Source organism: Eretmochelys imbricata, chromosome 5, assembly GCF_965152235.1.
Source record: "Eretmochelys imbricata isolate rEreImb1 chromosome 5, rEreImb1.hap1, whole genome shotgun sequence".
Taxonomy (NCBI): Eukaryota; Metazoa; Chordata; order Testudines; family Cheloniidae; genus Eretmochelys; species Eretmochelys imbricata.
This window is the reverse complement of record NC_135576.1, coordinates 44709742-44729527: the sequence shown is the minus strand read 5'-3', so window position 1 is coordinate 44729527 and position 19786 is coordinate 44709742. Positions and strand designations below refer to the sequence as shown.

Sequence of the window (19786 nt, the reverse complement as noted above, 5' to 3'; positions counted from 1 at the left end):
ACAAGAAGGATGTGGATAAATTGGAGAGAGTCCAGCGAAGGGCAACAAAACTGATTAGGGGTCTGGAACACATGACTTATGAGGAGAGGCTGAGGGAACTGGGATTGTTTAGTCTGCAGAAGAGAAGAATGAGGGGGGATTTGATAGCTGCTTTCAACTACCTGAGAGGTGGTTCCAGAGAGGATGGTTCTAGACTATTGTCAGTGGTAGAAGAGGACAGGACAAGGAGTAATGGTCTCAAGTTGCAGTGGGGGAGGTTTAGGTTGGATATTTTTCACTAGGAGGGTGGTGAAACACTGGAATGCGTTACCTAGGGAGGTGGTAGATTCTCCTTCCTTAGAAGTTTTTAAGGTCAGGCTTGACAAAGCCCTGGCTGGGATGATTTAATTGGGGATTGGTCCTGCTTTGAGCAGGGGGTTGGACTAGATGACCTCCTGAGGTCCCTTCCAACCCTGATATTCTATGATTCTTCTGGTCTGTGAAACTTAGGGCAAGATGTACACTTAAATGCTCTCCCATCAGTGTAGTTAAATTGCTTCCCAAAAGGCAATAGCTATGTTGGTGGAGGAAGCTCTCCTGCCAACATAGTGCAGTCTACACAGGAGTTACGTTAGTATAACTATGTCCCACAGGGGTGTTGATTTGTCAACCCCCTGAGCAACACAGTTATACTGATAGAGGTCTGTAGTGTAGACCAGACTGTGTGTCACAGATAATTACAAGATGGAACAGATTGTTTAGCATAAATAGTTAACACATATTTTAAGGGACCATTCATGATGGCCTGTTAACAGGACATTTCACCTCGAATGGTTCCTTGAAATATGAGTTAACTACTTATGCTAAACTATCTGTATTTTGTATTTAGCTGTGACACTAAATAAATTTCCAAACCTTGTGTCTCTAACGTTGTGTCTCTAACGTCCTGGGACTGACATGGCTACAACTACACTGCATACAAAGAAACTTTTTGTCAAGGTCCCCAACTCAGAGCTCTATGGTGGCCACAGTCTTCCAGCATAACTATGTGAATCTTTCTTTTTTACAGGAGTGGGAAGAAAAATAACATCTCCCAAAACTAGTATCTTTCTGCTGAGACGTTCTTGTTGGCTTAAAGACATACTTAGTGATTTCAAAACAAAAAAAAAACCCACACAACATGCCGGGGTAGGGGGGGGGTGAACTAATGGCCCCACTGAAGTTGATGGGAGTTTTGCCATTGACTTCAGCGGGGCCAGGAGTTCACCCTGGTTTCTTACCTCTGTCTCTATGATCTTGCCTCTCTGAAGTTAGACCAATTAACGTGCTCCTTGGAAGGGAAGGGAGGCTAAATTCTTTTCTAGGACCTCTAAAACACACAACCTACATTGTCCTTCTATACCAAAAGGAGGACAGGAGATACTTGATATGGTTTTAATCAGTCCACAACTTGATTATTAGATGTCTGGGACTACCCCGGAGAAAAAAAAATGTGTGCAGTACTGGTAACTCCATGATTGTACAATATCTACCTGCGGGCTTCTACCAGCTCCCACCTTTTTCCATCCAGGTCCTCCAGCCAACCCACTGCTGGGACCCTACAGTCCTCCTCCCCCCAAATGAGGGTTTAGGTGGGCTATAAAGAAGGGGGGGTTGGTTTCTGCCATGCCAGTCATAGAAGCCCTAAGCACCCACCCCCGTCCGGTTCCACTCTTTAACCAACATCTTCTAAGTCCTTGGCCAAGCCATTTATCTGATCACTGTATCCCTTCCCTATGGAATATCCGCACTGGACATCCACCCCACACTTACACAATGAGTTGCGACATCATAACTTAACTCCCATCTCTACTCACCATAACAAAGCCCTTCCCGAACCTGCTGCGGGGAAGGTGAAAAAACCACACTCCACCTAAGCCAATCTGGTGGTGAGGGAAAAATTCCTTCCCAGCACCCCTAGAAAGGAGCGGCTAGTGCAATGCCCACACCAGGTCCTGACCAAACCTGGTATTTTGCCACCTCAAGGGGAGGGAGGGTAGGTGCTGCTCCACCTGGTCTGGGGAAAAGGGGCTTTTCCCACCAGGCTTGCCACTTTTCACCTCCCCAGCCCTTCCACTTTCTCTTTTGTAGCAGCTTCCGAGCCCTCTCTCACCTCCCAACTGTAAAGCGCTTTCCCCCTTCCCCCAGCAACTTGGACAATGCCCCTTACTATCCCCACCCAGCTTAAGATGTGGCATGGTCATTTGCACTCCTGAACTTCAAAAAATATGGGGTCTTCAGTGCAGCATTGTAATAGAAAATAAATTGTGTAGTCCCCAGAAACAATTCCTTCTCAGAACAATAGTTTTTGCTAAGACTACCATAATGGCAACATCAATTTTGGGTGCAACAAATCTGAACTAATTTGGAGTTTACCTGTATTCATTAAGAATTATTTCATATAATCAACTAAAAAAAAAAAAAGATATGTAGCACTTACATAGCACTTTGCATATTTAAAGCACTATAGGACACCTGGTTTTAGACTTTTGCCGAAGACTAAATGAAGAACTGATCATCATTTTGCACTGAAGTTTATCATCCTCCACATGATTCAGAGTAAGCAAAACCTGATAAAATTGGGAAGTCGTGTCCACTGGTTTAAAGTAACAATGCTACATAAACCATCTACTCTTTCCTCTCTTCAACTGAAGAAGGGCGTGCTTTGGATGATGGGGTGTGTCTTAGGCCTTATTTTGTGCATTTTACAAAAGCATCTTATTAACATACAGTCCAGATACCATTGTGTGTGGAAGTTACAGCTTGGAAATTAGAGAAGGCTGAATTAAAAAATATAATTGGCTCTGGATGTAGAGCTGACTCTTAAGAAAGAGTATGACCTGCAGCCTGATCAGTTCCTGAACATGAAGGTTAACTTCTTCAGGATTAGAAATAAAGACTGCTACAGAAGCCAGCTATTGCTACCCACCTCAATATAAGGAAGTGAATGTTTACTCAATAGTAGCCTAAATTGTATCTAACCTCACATATTACTTAATAGGAAGGCCTTATTTTTAAAAAAATACCTTTTACTTTCTTACCTCTCTAACTAAATTCCTTTTTTAAATATGAGAATGTGGACTGCTAGACAGAAGGTTCATACTTTCCCAGCATTCACCATCTCTTCCTATTCTGGTCTTTCCTTGTTCCTGTCTTCTTTCAAGGAAACTTATTTGCTCATGGCCCTTATTACTGTAGCAGCCCAACAACAAAATTTTTTAACTAGGGTGAAAGATCTTAACATCTTTAGAGATTATGCTGGTAGTGAAATAGCAGGGGTTTAAAGTTTTGAAAATGGTACGCCTTTGTCAGACAGGGTAAAGTAGCAGTAAGTATGAAACATTTACCTCTTGAGCAAATTTTGGAAGGAAGATACACAAATTTATTTTTGAGTGACATACTCCAAGATTATTACTTGGTGAGGTGGAGAAAAACTAGAAGGAACTAGACTAGGAGCTTTTAATTTACAGTAGACTGACGCAGTGGGACTTATTTCACTTAACTCTGGTCATTCAATAACCTTGCTGATGATGGTACCCAGGAAACACCTTAACAGAACATAAAATAATGCAAACCAATGCACATTGGAAAACATATTCCCAACTATACATACAAATGATGAGGTCTAAATTAGCTGCTACCACTCAAGAAAGATCTTGGAGCCATCGTGGCTAGTTTTCTGAAAACATCTGCTCAACGTGCAAGAGTTAGAAAAAGCTAACAATGACAGGAACCATTACGAAAGGAATAGACGAGACAGAAATCATAAGGCCACTATATAAATCCATTGTATGCCCACATCTGGAATACTACATGCTGTTCTGGTTACCCCATCTCAAAAAAGATATATTAGAATTGGAAAAAGTACACAGGATGGCAAGAAAAATGACTAGGGATTTGTAACAGCTTCCATACAAGGAGAGATTAAAAAGGTGGACTGTTCAGTTTAGGAGAGATATAACCGAGATCTGTAAAATGATGAATGGTGTGGTGAAAGTATAATTTACACTTTCACATAACACAAGAACTAGAGGTCACAATGAAATTAATAGGCAGCAGTTTTAAAACTAACGTAAGGAAAGTACTTCATACCATGCACAATCAACGTGTGGAACTTGTTGCCAGAGGATGTTGTGAAGGCCAAAAATATTACTAGGTTAAAAAAAGAATTAGAAAATTTCACAGAGGATATGTTCTTGAATGGCTATTAACCAAGATGGTCAGGGACGCAACCCCATGCTCTGGGTGTCCCTAAACCTCTAACTACTAGAAGCTGGGACTGGACAACAGGGGGTGGATCATTCGATAAATTGTCCTGATTTGTTCACTCCCTCTGAACCATCTGGCACCAGTCACTGTCAGAAGACAGGATACCAGGCTAAATGGATCATTCGTCTGACCCAGTACAGCCATTCTTATATTCTTAGTACACTAAAAACCCGATTCTTATGTAACAAAATCCAAATAGATAACTGAAATGAATGGTAGTGACAAACTAAGAAGAGGCTCAAGTGAAAATTGGGATTGAATATCCTCAGACAGACCATCAATACAAAAATTCATTTTTATTCCATACCTCATATGGATGATCCAATATAAGGCATTGTACAGGCCACTCAAAGAACCACACATGGTCTTAGTAGGGACTGCCCGTGTGTTTTGCATGCAACAAAAGCACACACTACTTTCTATATTCCCTGAGATTTATTCCAATTGATAGCCATGCCTTTTGGTCTGTACACAGAACCACTCAATGCTCTGCCCACTTCCAGCATCCAGAGGAAGAGTAGCAGCCTCACAGAGGCTTTTCTCCATGTCCCCACAATGTGAATAGTTTATAGGAAAGTAAAGGAACACCTTATTCTTCCTCACTCTTCTATGCAGGTGCCTAGGATAACCCAAGATACTTCCTCCCTTCGGCTTTTTCACACATCCTGAAGAAACAAAGAACTGAAAGGCAAACGGGGAAGGGAAATAAGGGAATGCTGCAGAAGTAAACTAAATAAATTTTCTATAAAAACACCCTTAAGAGATTCTAAGATTTGTATAGGAATGATTCAATAATTAGACTTGTAACAAATTTTTCCTGTGTCCTTCAAGTAGCCAAGGTACATGGAGAGCTTTCAGAGATACAGCAAAAAATGAAGGTACAAGAGGAAGTTTTTGGTATGTTTCCTTAAAGAAAGAAGTTTTAATGCAGGGTATTACCTCAAGCATCTCCAGGAACTAAGCTTTATAGACTTTTTCCCTCCTCTAATTTAACATTTGTCTGACCAATAGAGAAAAGCACTACAACCTCAGATGACAACAATGTTATTGACAGGCCCTCAGAGGTCCAGAGGGATCAGGGCCACTTCCAACTTTTGAGGCCCTTAGCCATAATAAAAATAAAAAATGACACATGAAAACAAAATAAGGCACCAAAAAGAGAAAGACATAATTTGAATTTTTTATTTATTTAACAAATGCTTTTCTAGCCTTTTTCTATGCAAATGCATTAATTATTGAGGGGGAAAAAAATCTACCTTTTGTGCAATGTCACAGTTGATATTAAGCATGGCGAGCCCATTCAAATGCTCCTGTCCCATAGTTGAACAGTGATAGTTCTTTACCTGCTTCAACACATTGAAGGTGCATTCACCTGAAGTCAGTGATGCAGGCAAACTGACAAAAATACGTAATTCAATTATGATATTAGGAAACGCACCAGAGAGTCCAAGTTTGAGTATTACTTGAAGCAATGCCTTTGGCTTGCAATCCAATTTAAAGTTCATGGAATATATTTGTTTGAGGAAGATGAACTTGTCACTGAGATCTTTTGAGATTTCTTTGTTGTACTGTTGCTGAAATTGTTCAGCTGCAGAAATTAGATTTTCATTACCCATCTGTTGGATTGCCAAAGAAACTCAAAAAGGGTACAAATTAGTTGCAGAGACTCAAATCGACATGCAAGACCTAATTGAATAGCGTCAGTCAATGACGACAAGGAAGACACTGACCCTATAATGCTGCTGGCATCACACTCAGTAGGTAAGTTGCGACTGGTGGAGAACTCAGATGAAATGCCAATATTCTGTGCTCCTAATTTGGACTTGACCAATGCAGACTTGAAAATCTAACTTTAAACCTTCTAGAATTGCTAGTACTTGAGCAGCAATTTCTTTTCCAGTTTTTCAGGTGAAATTATCAAACAAAATAAACCTTTCTTCAATTGAAAATTTTGAGCTGTCTACAATCTTAACATATCAAATAACCATAGCAGTCTGTTCCTTGTGAGAACAATCTGGAGTGGCATCAACAACGATTGAAAAATACTTGGCATTTCGAATCTCATTGAGAATAGTTGTTTGTACGAATGACCCACATAGCTCAATAAACTCGTTTTGTATGTGCGTGGAAAGATAATGGACTTGCATGCGCTTTTGACTCTCTTGCGATTCTTGAACACGTTTAACAGGCTCTGATAAAAGTGGGTCATATTTGCTGAGGAGCTCAACAATACCGAAAAAGTTTCCATTTGCACAATTGCCAATACGTTGACTGGAACCAAAGAAAGCCAATCCCCACTCAAAGAAAAAGGATGACATTCAGGATGCGTTCAAGAAGTTTTTTCCAGTTATTTGTTTCTGTAGAGAGTTCAGTCAAGAGTAAATTCTCAGTTGAACTTTCAGCTGATGCTGCCCTACAGGCTGGTTTCTATGCAACATAGTTTTCTTTGTGACACGTTGAACTCTCCGTCTTTCAACTTCCTCCAACCTCTGTTGATGCTCCATCCTGACTGATCAGAGAGAACTGAAGCATTTGCAGCACTTTTGTTCAAAGGAAGCAGGGTGCACAGTACAGAGATTGGTTATGCTGGAGTACGGAAAAACCGTCTTTTGTGCAGGTCTCACCATTTGGAAGAGTTTTTGTCATCAGACGAGTACGGAAAGCATGATTATCAGCATCTCATGGAATGCTACTTGGAATTTCAAAACAACTAATTTGAAGAAAAGATTGCATCTGGCAGCATTGCTCTTGTCAATAATTCCAATGTCTGTCACAGTCATACCTATAGTCCTCATGAATTGCTCTTGCTGCGTAAGATCTACATCTTCCTGTTGCTGTTGAGCTACTGGATAGTACACAGGATCTTTTGCTGCATTTGTTATTGTTGGCACATCACCTTCTTGACTACTGTCCTCATGATCAGGTATTGGCAGTGTAATATCACCTGTTGCAGCTGCGGAGTTTTCATTATCTGTAGCATTGTTTGTTGGGTAAGGTGTGTTTTCCAGTGGTTTGAAAAATGAAGTTATTGGCTTTGAGCTCTTAGCTGTTTCACTCAGTTGTTTTCGCCCTCTCTTATTTGCAACACTTTCAAATCTCCTCTTCATAGTAATCTATCTGGTCAATATGTAGCCTATGAACACTTGAAATCTTCTACTGTAAACATGTATCTTATCTACACTTGAAATCTTCTACTGTAAACATGTACACAAATGCTGAATGGTACACATGCTGAAAAGACTTACAACAAAGGAATACTAATTAAGAACACAAAATGAAACAGGTTATTTTCCTTATCACTGAATCAAAACTCAAGCATGCAAGGTATAATATAACAAGCTGAGCTGAAGACAAAAGGGATGACTACATATAGATAGATAGACAGATAGTAAACACAGAAAGATACAGACAGAGGGATAATGTCCAAAAATTTCAAATGTGTCTCCTCACGAAACTCATTGTACAAGACTGTCCTCACAAATTTTCACCTTGAATCTGGGTCTATAGCCTACGAAAGCCTATGATGATAGCCAAGCTACCAAGCTAGGGTTCAACCAACCAACCACCTCTTTTAGCCACCATATGAAGATAATAATGAAAAATTCTCGTACACAAATAATTCCTTAGTCAACTAGATGTAAAACTTTAAAGACATTAAAGTGTAACAATTCACTACCTTTCAACAAGCACTGGATCCAGCACCAGCCACTAGTAGTGGTTTGTTTACAGAATCAGCTGATCTGAGAGGACACATTCATCACGGTCTAATCTTGTGCCATCAGAACTGATATATTTTTATTAATATTTATGAACAGTTTTAACTCTTTAATATGACAAAATCTACAACAGTTAAAAAAATTGTGTCTTTTACCAAATCACAACTCTTATTTGCTTAAATTTGCAGCTCTAAGTGGTCACATTTTTGTCTGATAGGGATGCACATAAAAACAAGCAAAAACCTTATCAAATGCCAAAAAATTAACCAGCGTCTAAATTTGAGGCCCAGGCCATATGGCCCTCTTGGCGCCCTCCCCCCTACTCTGATTGGCCCTGGTTATCGACACCCAGCTCTATCCCAAGTAGCAGAGATATAAGCTGGATATGATTTGAACTTAATGTTTTGTGACATCTGAACTGTGTGCTTCGCAATATATTATACACCCCCCCCCACACACACACTTACACTTAATGGGGGGGATGGACAAGGTAAAATATAGCTTAATTTGTAGAGATATATCTGGAAAATATCCTGAATTTAAGATTCAATCTTCCACTAGTGACTTATTTACACAGGTAAAATGTGTGTATTTCAGTTTTTGCAGCAGTACCAAGCTCAATGGGACCTTGATCCTGATTGAGGTTCTGGGCAACAAGATAAAGTAAAGTAAAAAATAAATAGCAGCAGCAGCCCATGTATTTTCTACCACGATCTCAATGAGTACCATATTATTGATGGAATGCTTGAAGAGGAAATGATAATTATTAGTGTGAGCTGCCCCCATATGTAAATACACAAAAGAAATGACCCAGATAAATGTAGATATTACACTCTTCGAATGCTAGCAGTTGGACAATACAATTCAACAATTATTTTGAGACTGTTGATGCTTTTACACAATGAAGCCTCTATACATAAAGGAAAAAAATGGTGGACATATGAATAAGGATTAGGGCTGCAAACAGATTAAACAAATCTAGGTATAAACAGATTTAAATTACTACCTTTGCTTTTACATAGCACATTCCATCTGAGATCTTCAAATACTTTACAAACATTAGCGAATTATAGCTTAACAGTTTTGTGAGGTAGAGAAGCATTATCCCTATTTTACAGCTAGCGAAATGGAGAGAGATACCAAATGACTTAAGATCACACAATAAGTCTGTAGAAGAGTCAGGAATAAAGCCATGCATCATTCTCCCTTCTATGTGAACAATGGCTAAGTAGAGTACTGTAGCTGCAATTAAAATAAATACTAGAGAAGTCTGCTAGAATTCTTTTGCTACTCCCTTCTAAACTTGCCTAAAGTGGTGTCAAACAAAACATCCATTTAAAAACCTTACAGGTGTCTACAAAAATAAGCTTTTTATTTTTTATTTTAAAACATCAAGAATGTTATTTAAGAAATGCAGAGGTTCACATTTTAGGTTTTATTAAAATAAGAAAATACTCTAGAAACTGCACTCTGTGCAAATCACGCTACTCAACTCATAAGAATTTTGCACTACTTTAGTGTCTCCCTCTACCTCCCAAGGTGGTGGCTTTTTTAATTATGCAAATCAGAGCCAAATAAAATCCAAAGCAGAAAAAGCTGTCAATAGAGATGTGAGCATTATGTTGATTTGGGTATTTAAGCAAACTGATCTTAATATCACGTAAATGGAGCTTTGAAGCAAATATGGTCATATTACTATTCATACTTAATTTATTATTTTGTCAGTGTAAATATAAAACATTTGTAAGCTATATTTGCATCTACTGTACTTTTCAGAATTCTCTTGTGTATAGGCTTTTGTTCACCTTACATGTCTGATATGAAACCACGTCAATTTTGGTCAGAACTTATTTAGACTTATTCAAAATTATCTGTATGCAAATTTATTTTACTAGGGTTGGCCTCTGATCTCTGTGACTATGCACCACCCTGTTGACTTCAGTGGGAACTCATGTGGGCATGAAAGCTCATCCAAATAGAGTTTTTGACTCCTACTACGATTCTCTATCCATTGGACCACACTGACAAACCCAGCAAAGTTTTACAAAACACAGTAAACCTCAAGTAATACAGAACATTCATTAAGGAATTAAAACAAACTCTACTGCATCATGCAATTAGCATTGGAATAGACCTTAAAACTTTGGTTAAGATACAAGTCATCTGGGCCACTAAATTCTTGGGGTTTTTTTGGCTATACCCCTATTTTTCAATTCAGTGAAGCCGGCAGAAGTTGCAACCTTTTTGTAAATTAAGACTTTTGGGAAAAATTCCAGCTTTTAATTTTTGAATTATACTTTGCACTTACACAGTACCCTTAGCCCACAGATTTCAAAGCACTTTACAAACATTTAAAATCTCACAACTCCATGTCAGTATTTTAATATGTATTTTACAGATGGATATTGTTCACATCACACAATAGAACAAGATTCCTGACTCTTAGTCCTCTAAATCTAGGTACTAGACAATTTACAATGCCTAATCAAAATATGTATTGAATTTTGATAAAAGAGGTTACTTCTGAAAGCATTATAGGAGAAAAGTCACCATTTTTCCTATACAGAAAATGGAGGATTATATGCCAAACAAGGATTTACTGAGAGATTATGATAACTGAACAGATGTCTTTCATAATGCCAAGGAACTAGTTACATTAATACTCCATAGAAAACAAAGCTGAAAACAGATATGATCATTACCTACACGTAACTTCCAGTATCTTTTACAGTAAATGCACTTTTTGAGATTGCTCAGTGACGAAAAGGCAATTCCTGAACTTTGGTAATAGGTTTATATATTAATGTATTGACAGCAGCATTTTCTCATGAACAATTAAACGCTGTAAATAAAAGTGTTCCCATTTTAAAACTCCAAAAATAAATTTCCTTTTGGGAAAGATTGTGACGTAGGACACATTTCTAAGAAGGTGTGTGAGATATGCCAGACTGAAACAGAGTTAAAAAGTTGATCAAACAAGTCAAAGTAAACAACCTTTAAATAAACAGAACTTACCTTTGAGCCATCCAAGCTGATTATCCTATAGACATTTCTTGTGCTGTCATAGAAGTAGGACACAGTAACAGCATGCTTGCTGGTGGGAACCCAGTTCTTCTTAGTGTTTGGGTCAATCTGGAAGACATGAGCTCGGGTGCTGAAGATGGGTTGTTCCCTGCAGGACAGAAAGTAAAAGTGATGAATCTGGTTTGGACACAGCATGGTTTTTACATTAGTGATCTGGCAATTCTGACTATCGGGATGTACGTATTTTACTTTGCATGTGTATTTTTCCTCCACAAAAATTGTTATGTGAAGTGGGATACAGCAGTTTTAAGTGCATTAACACAGAGAAGGGCAAGATTTTTAAAACAAAATCAGTGGCCAGCTGTAGAGTCAGATAAAAAAGGATATACAGTAGATATCTAAATATAGATTCATCACTGATCCACCACCACCTCAGCTCCCACCCTCCATCTGTCTACCCCTTTAAACACTGGCAGGCATTAATACAAGTGTAATTACATCTCAGTATACTGAACATTGTAGAGTGCATTGACTTCAAATCCTTTTTTTCCTTAAACTTTTTAATACTCTGATTACTCAGTAATGGTCTATCATCTGAAACTGAACTGGCCTGCTCGATTTAATTAAGCTACAGATGACATTCATTAGTGATAGGAACATGTTTTGTGAAACCCTCATCCTTTGGAGTTTATTACTTGAATGTTCTAACAGAACCATGTAATTAGCCAGTGGCAGCACAGTTCCAAGTGAAGTCTGGGAAGAACATGAGACAGATCAGTATAGGATGCCAGTCCTCCACACAGACACCACTGCATCCACAGTATTAGGTCATGCCTTCCCCAGGATTCATGGGGTTGAAAGACTGTTTTCCCTGACCAAAACACAGCGGCTGAACTCAGAAGTTAAAATTCATTTTCCTCATCATCAGTCCTCATATCATCCCTTCCTTCTGAATCATTTCACTTACTCCACTTGTCTAGCATATCATGTTTAAACTTATGGCCCTCATTCAACACCTGACACAAAATTTGCTGCATCTACGCCTGAATTGAATGCAATAGAATTTTGCAATGGCACAAATCCAGTTCTCTCCAGTGTTCAGAAATTTAAAAGCCATAAAAAACAAAAATTTTACAAACCTTTATAAACAGCTATTTTGGAAAGATCCATTTTGCGATTGGGAAAAATAATTTTGCATCGTAAATCCAACTTTTAGGTATACTGATAACTACTATAAGAACAGGAGGCCAGATACCACACAGGAGCTATGTTCCTATTCAGTTCTATCAAAATGGAGGATTTTTTTTTCAATATATCATGAGTCAGTACCCAAGTATGTAAACTGTAGGTATTTACTGTTAAGTACAGAACAGTGCCTATCAAGTTTCCTTGCACTGACTGTTTTTAATGCTTTCTGTAAATTAAAGAAAGACTACTCTTCCTATCTTTTTTGTTGTAAAGCTGTCTGTTCACCAGAAGAGAAAAGAGGGGAAGCTTTAAAAAAAACAAAACCCAATTTATACAGTACATTAATCCATGCAAGAAAGAAATAGTAGCTAAACAGAGTAGTAAAGAGCACAGCCCTATTTGGTTAAACTAGTTGTGACAAACAATTTTGCCCAGATATCCTGCTGATTAGAATCTCTTGCAGCGTCTAAAATGAAAAAAACTAGCCTTCTCAGAAAGATCAAAAACTCGAACCATGCCCCTGTTTTCTGCTGGCACGCTTAATTTTTAGATAGACCAAAAGCTATACTAAATAGAATGTGCAAGGGGCATTTGTCAATAAATCAATTAAATTAATATAAATCTTTGCTTCCAAAAACAAATGAAAACTATTGAAAACATATTCTTCTTTTTACCTACCTACCACCTCAAGTTATTTCTAAGGGGAAATGGTATAGAATCTCAATTAGTCATTCAACATTAAAGACTTTCAAAAGTTCCAGTAAAATAAAGTCTTTTGTATTCATCGATAGTAGCATTAAAGCATAAAGTACATAACATAGGAGCTACTTACATTTATATTTACTAAGACATTCAGATACAACCAGCAGCTAACTGTGTTAGTACTTGCCTCTAAAAACTGTATACAAGAGTCATGGCTTCAGCTGGTTAAACCTCTCTTCTGAGAGCTTTCTTCCAGTAACAGCGTAGGCCACGGGTGATGAAGAATATATGCTTTAGCTACCTAAACACACACATGCAGTTTTGGCACCAGTATTCAGTGTATTAAGCAGCGGATTTTGGGGCTTTTCTGCACATCAGTTATATTGTATGTATGCTCACAGAATTCACTGATTGTTTACTGGATCCATCGATGGTTAACATTTCAGAAAGACTGAAAAACATCCTATCTTCTACCTAAAAGCAGGCCCACACATACAAACTATATGAAACCTGAACAAAGTTAGTTCTGGTATTTATGTATATAGTATATCAAACTGATGTACTATCATTAATCAGAACCTCTTAGAGAGCATTTTTGTAGTCATACAGCTGAAAAACAACATATGTGCAATATAGATGAAATATTTTCTACAAGTTCACAGCTAAATAACTTTTCCCCCCAAAGTTATTGCATTGTTACATATGACAGCAGAAGTGAGTAACCACCACTGTTATATATAGATCGGCATGGGTTTCAATTTAGTGAGTTCTGAGACCTCGAAAATTTTGAAACAAAAAGTTAAAAAGCTACATGCCTGTCTGCATGGATTTCTTTGAGGGAGAAAGGAAGAAAAAGGTTTATAAGAACAGTTAGTCCCATCCTCCCCTAGCTATCGTTTTCCTACTTTCCGTTTGCAACTGCCTCTTTTACTACTCCTCCACTATTATGAAGATGCTTTCAGTACTCATTAAAATGCACAAACCAGGAGTAAAGCAAGAGCCAGTTACTAATTACTAAGAACATGAACTCTTTTCCAGAAATATCTTGACAATGAGCAATGGCGAGTGGAATTTTAAAGAAGTGACACAGTATCCGAGTTTAAAATAAGTTTAAATTCATCTGCATGTGGCAGACACACCTTGGCTAATCTGCTAAGCTCCAGAGCAGACACTTGTGGGGCAACAGACGTATTCTTCTGTCTACCTAGCTACCACCTCATGAGGAGGTGGATTTACTACAGTGAAGGGACCAAACCTGTGAGGGAGCCCTAAATTCATACTGAAGTCAATGTTAAACCACTTGCAGGATCAGACCCTATGGATAAAACCGTAGGTAGAACTAGGAATTTAAGGGGATCCAAAAATACCAGAAGCTGCAATAACAACGATATTGTCCTTCTATTTGTCATCATTTTAAAATATTTTTAATGACCCTTTATCACCTTAGTCAGAGGTATGCGCCAGGAAGATGCTCCCATGAACAACATTTTGAATGGACTGGAAGGGGCAACATGGCTGGCATTAAAGCCAGACAGCAGGAGATTTGTTGACTGTCATCATCTCATGTCAAGTCTACTAGAGTGTCTTGGCACTCTGAGCAGAGAGGATTAAATCTTGGCATTATGGCGGTAGAAGTGGCAAGCCTCGGACAGTGCCAGGATGCGTCCATTGGGAGGCAGAGTAAAAAAAAAAGACACACAGATTATGACATGAGTGACCGTGGGTGGGTGGGGGGGGGGGAGGCGTATTTCCATCATCTTATTTACAATGAAGACAGACAATCAAAAGCTTGTCTTTGGTAATGTTGAGTTTAAAATTGCCAGATGAATCAATGTCAGAAGCACAGGAGAGATACAGGACTGGAGGTAGGGAAACTGTCATGACAAAGTTTTTGAAGTCTCCTTATGGATGCTGAACTATTCAGATTGATAGAGATGCAGGGGGAAAGAGCAAGTGCTATTTCAATGAGACACTGAGCTCTTACTTTCTTACCAATCTTTCCAGAGAGTGCAGGACACTAAATAGCCCAGAGTGGAGAAGTACTGGCTTGCTCTTCTCTTGCAGACTTTTTTTTTCCCCCCAGAGAGAAGAAGAGTATTGTTGGAGTTGTAACCAGTGGTTTATAGTTTTAATAATGCCAACTATATCAAGTTTCTTAATGAGAATTTCCCATTCCACTTGCTTATAAACAAATGCTATGAGTCTGGGTAACAAGCAACTGAAAACTCTTCTCTTCATGTTCTTTATGACATGCTGAGTGATTTTTTACTGAACTTGTCTCCTTAACACCCTCCCTTTGAATTGCTAATTTAAAGCTCTCCATGCTGCTTCAGCCAGGCTCCAGAGAAGACTCACCTATGACATTCAGACCATCCCATTCATACAGCCCTCTCTCCTGGTGGATTGTGGCCTAATGTTCCACATAATCAAAACATTTGGCTTCACACCATTCACGCAACCCACATGCAGTATTTTCTACCTTCTCTCACTCACAGGACTGGAATGATCTTCAAGATTACTTGAACTTTCTTCTTCTTCAGCTTCCTTCCAAGATCCCTGAAGTCTTCCATAATCAATGTTGTTCCATGTGATGTCATGCCATTGGTTTCAATGTATATGACCAATGTCAACTTGCCAGACAACTGCATAATCCCATCTAATCTTGTAGTTAGGATCTTGTATTTTTGCTGTCTTATTGTCCTTGTGTCCCTTCCTTGAATTCTCTGTTCACTTTTCTTAATATGGAGTCACCAATAATATTGCTTGCCTTCTTCGGATGGATGAAGAACCTCCTGTTAGCTGCTCACTTCATACCACAAGGTTATTTACCAGGTATGACCTCGGTAGCTCTCTGTTCAGAGGTGAAAGTAAGCTGGTACACCCCAGTATGGTGTACCGGCAAGAGCCGGTGCGCTGTACCGGGGGTGGATTGGCTTCCCCAGGCGCAATTTAAAGGGCCTGCGGCTCCCAGCAGTGGCTGGAGTCCCCGGCCCTTTAAATTTGCTGCCAGAGCCCCGCTGCCAGGGCCCTGGGGTAGCGGCAGCAGGGCTCGGGCGGAGATTTAAAGGGCCTGGGGCAGTAGCAGCGGCCAAGCCCTGGGCCCTTTAAATCGTCCCCAGAGCCCAGCTGCCGCTTTCCCGGGCTCTAGCAGGCTCCAGGGATGATTTAAAGGGCCCAGGGCGGTAGTGGCGGTGGGAGCCCCATCCCTGGAGCCCTGCTGCCGGAGCCCTGGGGAAGCGGTGGCGGGGCTCTGGGGACGATTTAAAGGGCCCAGGGCCCTTTAAACTGCTGCCAGAGCCCCTGACTGCCGCTGTTACCCTGGGGAGGGGGAAGGACGCACTTACCGGTGCAGGGTGGGCCGGGGCTGGCTCTGACCCCCTCAGCCCCACCCCTTCTGCCTGAGGCCCAGCCCCTTCCGGGGGCCAGAGCCGGCCCCAGCCCAGTCCCGTACCGGTAAGTCCTTAGACTTACTTTCACACCAGTTCTGTTCCTCCAGAGACAGACTCCTTAGTAATTTACTCATTGAGTAACTGACAGTGATTCATTACTTCTAATCAGGTCAAAACCCTCTTGGTTCTACTTCCACTCTTGGTCAAAAGTTGTCACGCTCTCCAGTTCCTTTATAGCCAGTCCTTTCCCTTATATAGACAGTTGTGGAAACAATTTCTGAATCTAGTTGTCCAAGAAGTCTTGTTTTCTCAGATGCTGCAGTGTTGAAACTTGCACTTCCAGACAATACGTTTTGTATACTAGTATGGCCGTCAACTTGCAGTTCATGTACCAAAAGTCTTGTCTGTCTTCTAGCAGAATGGAAATAACATATCCAAGGCAGGTCACAACAGTTGTTTCCTTGTTCTCCATATCAACTACTTAGTGTGGAGCCATCCCTAAACAGAAGGAACCACACTCCCCCTCCAAACCTCTCCTGTTACAGCTCCCGTTTACTTGGCAACCAGTTTGTATAGTAGAGTTAACCACACCTCACCTAAAGTGGGCAGAATATTGTCTGGGCTTGCTGAGGGAAGGCAGCTGTGCTTTATGGCTGGGGGTGGGAACAAGGTCAGAAACTGCTGCAAATGGTAAACAGTGGTCAGCTTTGCAACGCTGACTCACCCCACAGGAATGTGAGGTTTGAAGGCTATAAAGGTGCAAGCCCTGGGCATTGGAAGCCCCTTTTTCCATGCAGCAGGCAAGGCAGCACCCATCCTCCCTCCCCTAGAGGTGGTGAATATCAGGTTGAGCCTGCTGTGGGCATTATGCTAGTCGCTCCTTTTTAAGGGGGTCTGGGAAGGAATTTTTCCCACAACACCAGATTGGCTTCAGTGCAGTGAGGTTTTTCACGATTCCCACAGCGGGTGTCAGGAAGGACCTTTCTTGGTAAGAAGAAAAGGTGGTAGGCTATATGTTGCAACTTATTTTGTAAGCATGCGGCAGATGTCCAGTGAAGGTACTCCACAGGGAAGGCATCCAGTGACCAGATAAATGGCCTGATAAAGGACTTAAAAGGATGTGCTAGATAAAGGAACAGAATGAGGGAGGGGCTTGGGGACGCCTATGATGGGTACGGCATGGAACCAACCTCCCCCCCTCCACCTGCCTCCAATTATTATAGCCCATCTTAACCCTCCTACGGGGGGTGGTAAGGTCCAAGCCATAGGTTGGCTGGGGGGACCTGGATGGAAAATGAAGGGAGGCTGGTGGAAGCCATGGGTAATGATTTTAATAAGCACGGATTTGCCTGCATTGTACACTTTATCTGCCCGGTAGTCCCAGATATCTATATAATAAAGTTGTGGCCTGACTAAAATCTACATCAAGTGTCTCCTGACCTTCTTTCGGTATACCCAGACAATGGAGGATGTAAATTCCAGCTTGAAGAGATTTACCCACGCTAGCGCTGATTGAGCTAGAGTGCTAAAAACAGCAGTCTAGTTGCGGCAGCACGAGCAATGGGAAGTACTGCCCCAAGTACATACGAAGGAGAGGAAGCCCCTCCTGCTGCTCATGTTGCTGCAGCTGTACTTCTGTTTTTACGCAATCAGAGCTAGGGTAGGTATGTCTCCTCAAATTGGAATTTACACATTCCAGTCTAGTGAAGACAAACCCTAAGTCTTACTGTTCAGCTCCACACCTTTACTAAACAGATGGACTAACCACTCAAACCCCAGGCTGAACACAGACTCAAGGCTCCCAGCTATGCAGCCCTTCCCAAGGCAAACAAACCTGTCTCACCTGGCTAAAAACTCGCTACTGGATCTGTGGACCTGCCTGCAATTAAGTATATAAGTCTCTACATGTTTAAAATACAAGCGAAACAACTAAACTTTTATGGGGTAGGACAATCTATAACATCTCAAAAGGTATGCATTTCTTTTTTATTGTTTTTTATACATATGATGACTTAGAAATCTTACCACCTAGTAGCTTCAGCTCTTCAGCAGAAGAATAGCGTGAACATACATAAATATTAGAAGGGGTCAGTTTGTGAAGATAAAAAGTGTACAGCTGGCAAAAGGCATTTTAGTTTCTATATTTGATAACACCACACCCACTCAGACAGTCTGGGATTTTAAAAAGTGCTCAGCATTGCCTAATCATTGTCTTTAAAATTGACTCATTTCACTGAGCATTTTTAAAAATCCTATCCATAAAGAGTCATCCCCGCTTCTCCACCATGCTCATAAAAATAAATTTTTAAAAAATCATAGCATTTTACCAAGAGGCTAAATATATTTAACTTAAGATTCACATGTATACCACTCGAAACAGAGGTAATATACAGTTACATTAATATGTACACACAGGGCCAAGTTTAACACTGCTGTAAGCAGGTGTGATGCCACTGAAATCTGTTGTAGGTGGCCACTTACATTTTTATACACTGAAGGCATAAATTGTGTATGTGTATTGCATGGGTGATACATCAGGAAACCAAATAGCTATGCAGAAAATAAAATAAGAAAACTTTCTTAAAGTAGATCCTTTTGATAATGTTTTGGCATTTCCACTAGTTACTGACAGAATCTTTACAAGTATTTAATCCTATAAAATAGTGCATTTGGGAGAAAAAATTGGCTTGTGTACTATGACGTCAGCTGAATGCTCTGGAAGCCCATAAGGTATAATTTCAAAAAGAGGAAAGGAATAAACTAGAAAAGAAACTGCAAGCAGGTGTTGCTAAAACAGCAGACAGCATTAGCATTCTAATCTTTACTTACATAAGACAAAAAAAATTGCAAGAGCTATGATTGCTCAGCCTGGGAAAAACAGAGTTTCATTAAAGGGATTCAGTATTTTGAAGAACATAGTACAAGTTTTACTTCTTCTACCCTGTTCTATCGTACAAGAGGACAGAGGTCACTGAATGAAGTCAATGGCTGCTAAAATTTAGAATAAATAGAAGGAAGTACCTTTTCAACAGTGTATATTCCAATTTAAAATTCACTGCCAATGCAAAAGTTATCTCACAAATGTAACATTGGCAGGTTACGTTTTGGCAAATTTACAAAACACTAAACAAGCTTATGTCCAGGTTCCAAACCTTACAAAAGACAGGCATGAGCCAGTATAAGGAGTCTCTTCTAGCAATTTTAGGGTAGATTATGAAGGTAGCAGACCATGGTGGTGGGAGAGAGGAGATTGTCTTATAAACCCAATATGTCAGGCACAGGAAAGCCCATCTAGTGAAGAGGGCACTAGGGTGGGGCTCAAGAGAACTGTGTTCAATTCCTGCTTCTGCCACACTTCTTGTGTGAGCCGCGACACGTGCTTGATTTATCTGGTGTCTCAGTTCCTCAGTAAAATCAGAGATAATACATCCATATTTCACAGAGGTATTGTGAGGATAAAGTCCATTAATGACTGTGAGG

General features: G+C 40.1%; 1 protein-coding gene across 1 annotated transcript in view; it reads right to left on the bottom strand.

The window, feature by feature from the left end:
- The window catches only part of HOMER1 (homer scaffold protein 1), a 106451-nt gene extending 93106 nt beyond the window's left edge, over window positions 1-13345 (bottom strand). The window contains exons 1-2 of the mRNA XM_077816305.1: window positions 13326-13345; window positions 11019-11175 (exon numbers count right to left, since the gene is read on the bottom strand). Of these exons, the coding sequence (XP_077672431.1) occupies window positions 11019-11175; window positions 13326-13345 (177 nt within the window). The remainder of the gene's footprint in view (window positions 1-11018; window positions 11176-13325) is intronic.
- Window positions 13346-19786: the final 6441 nt, after the last annotated feature.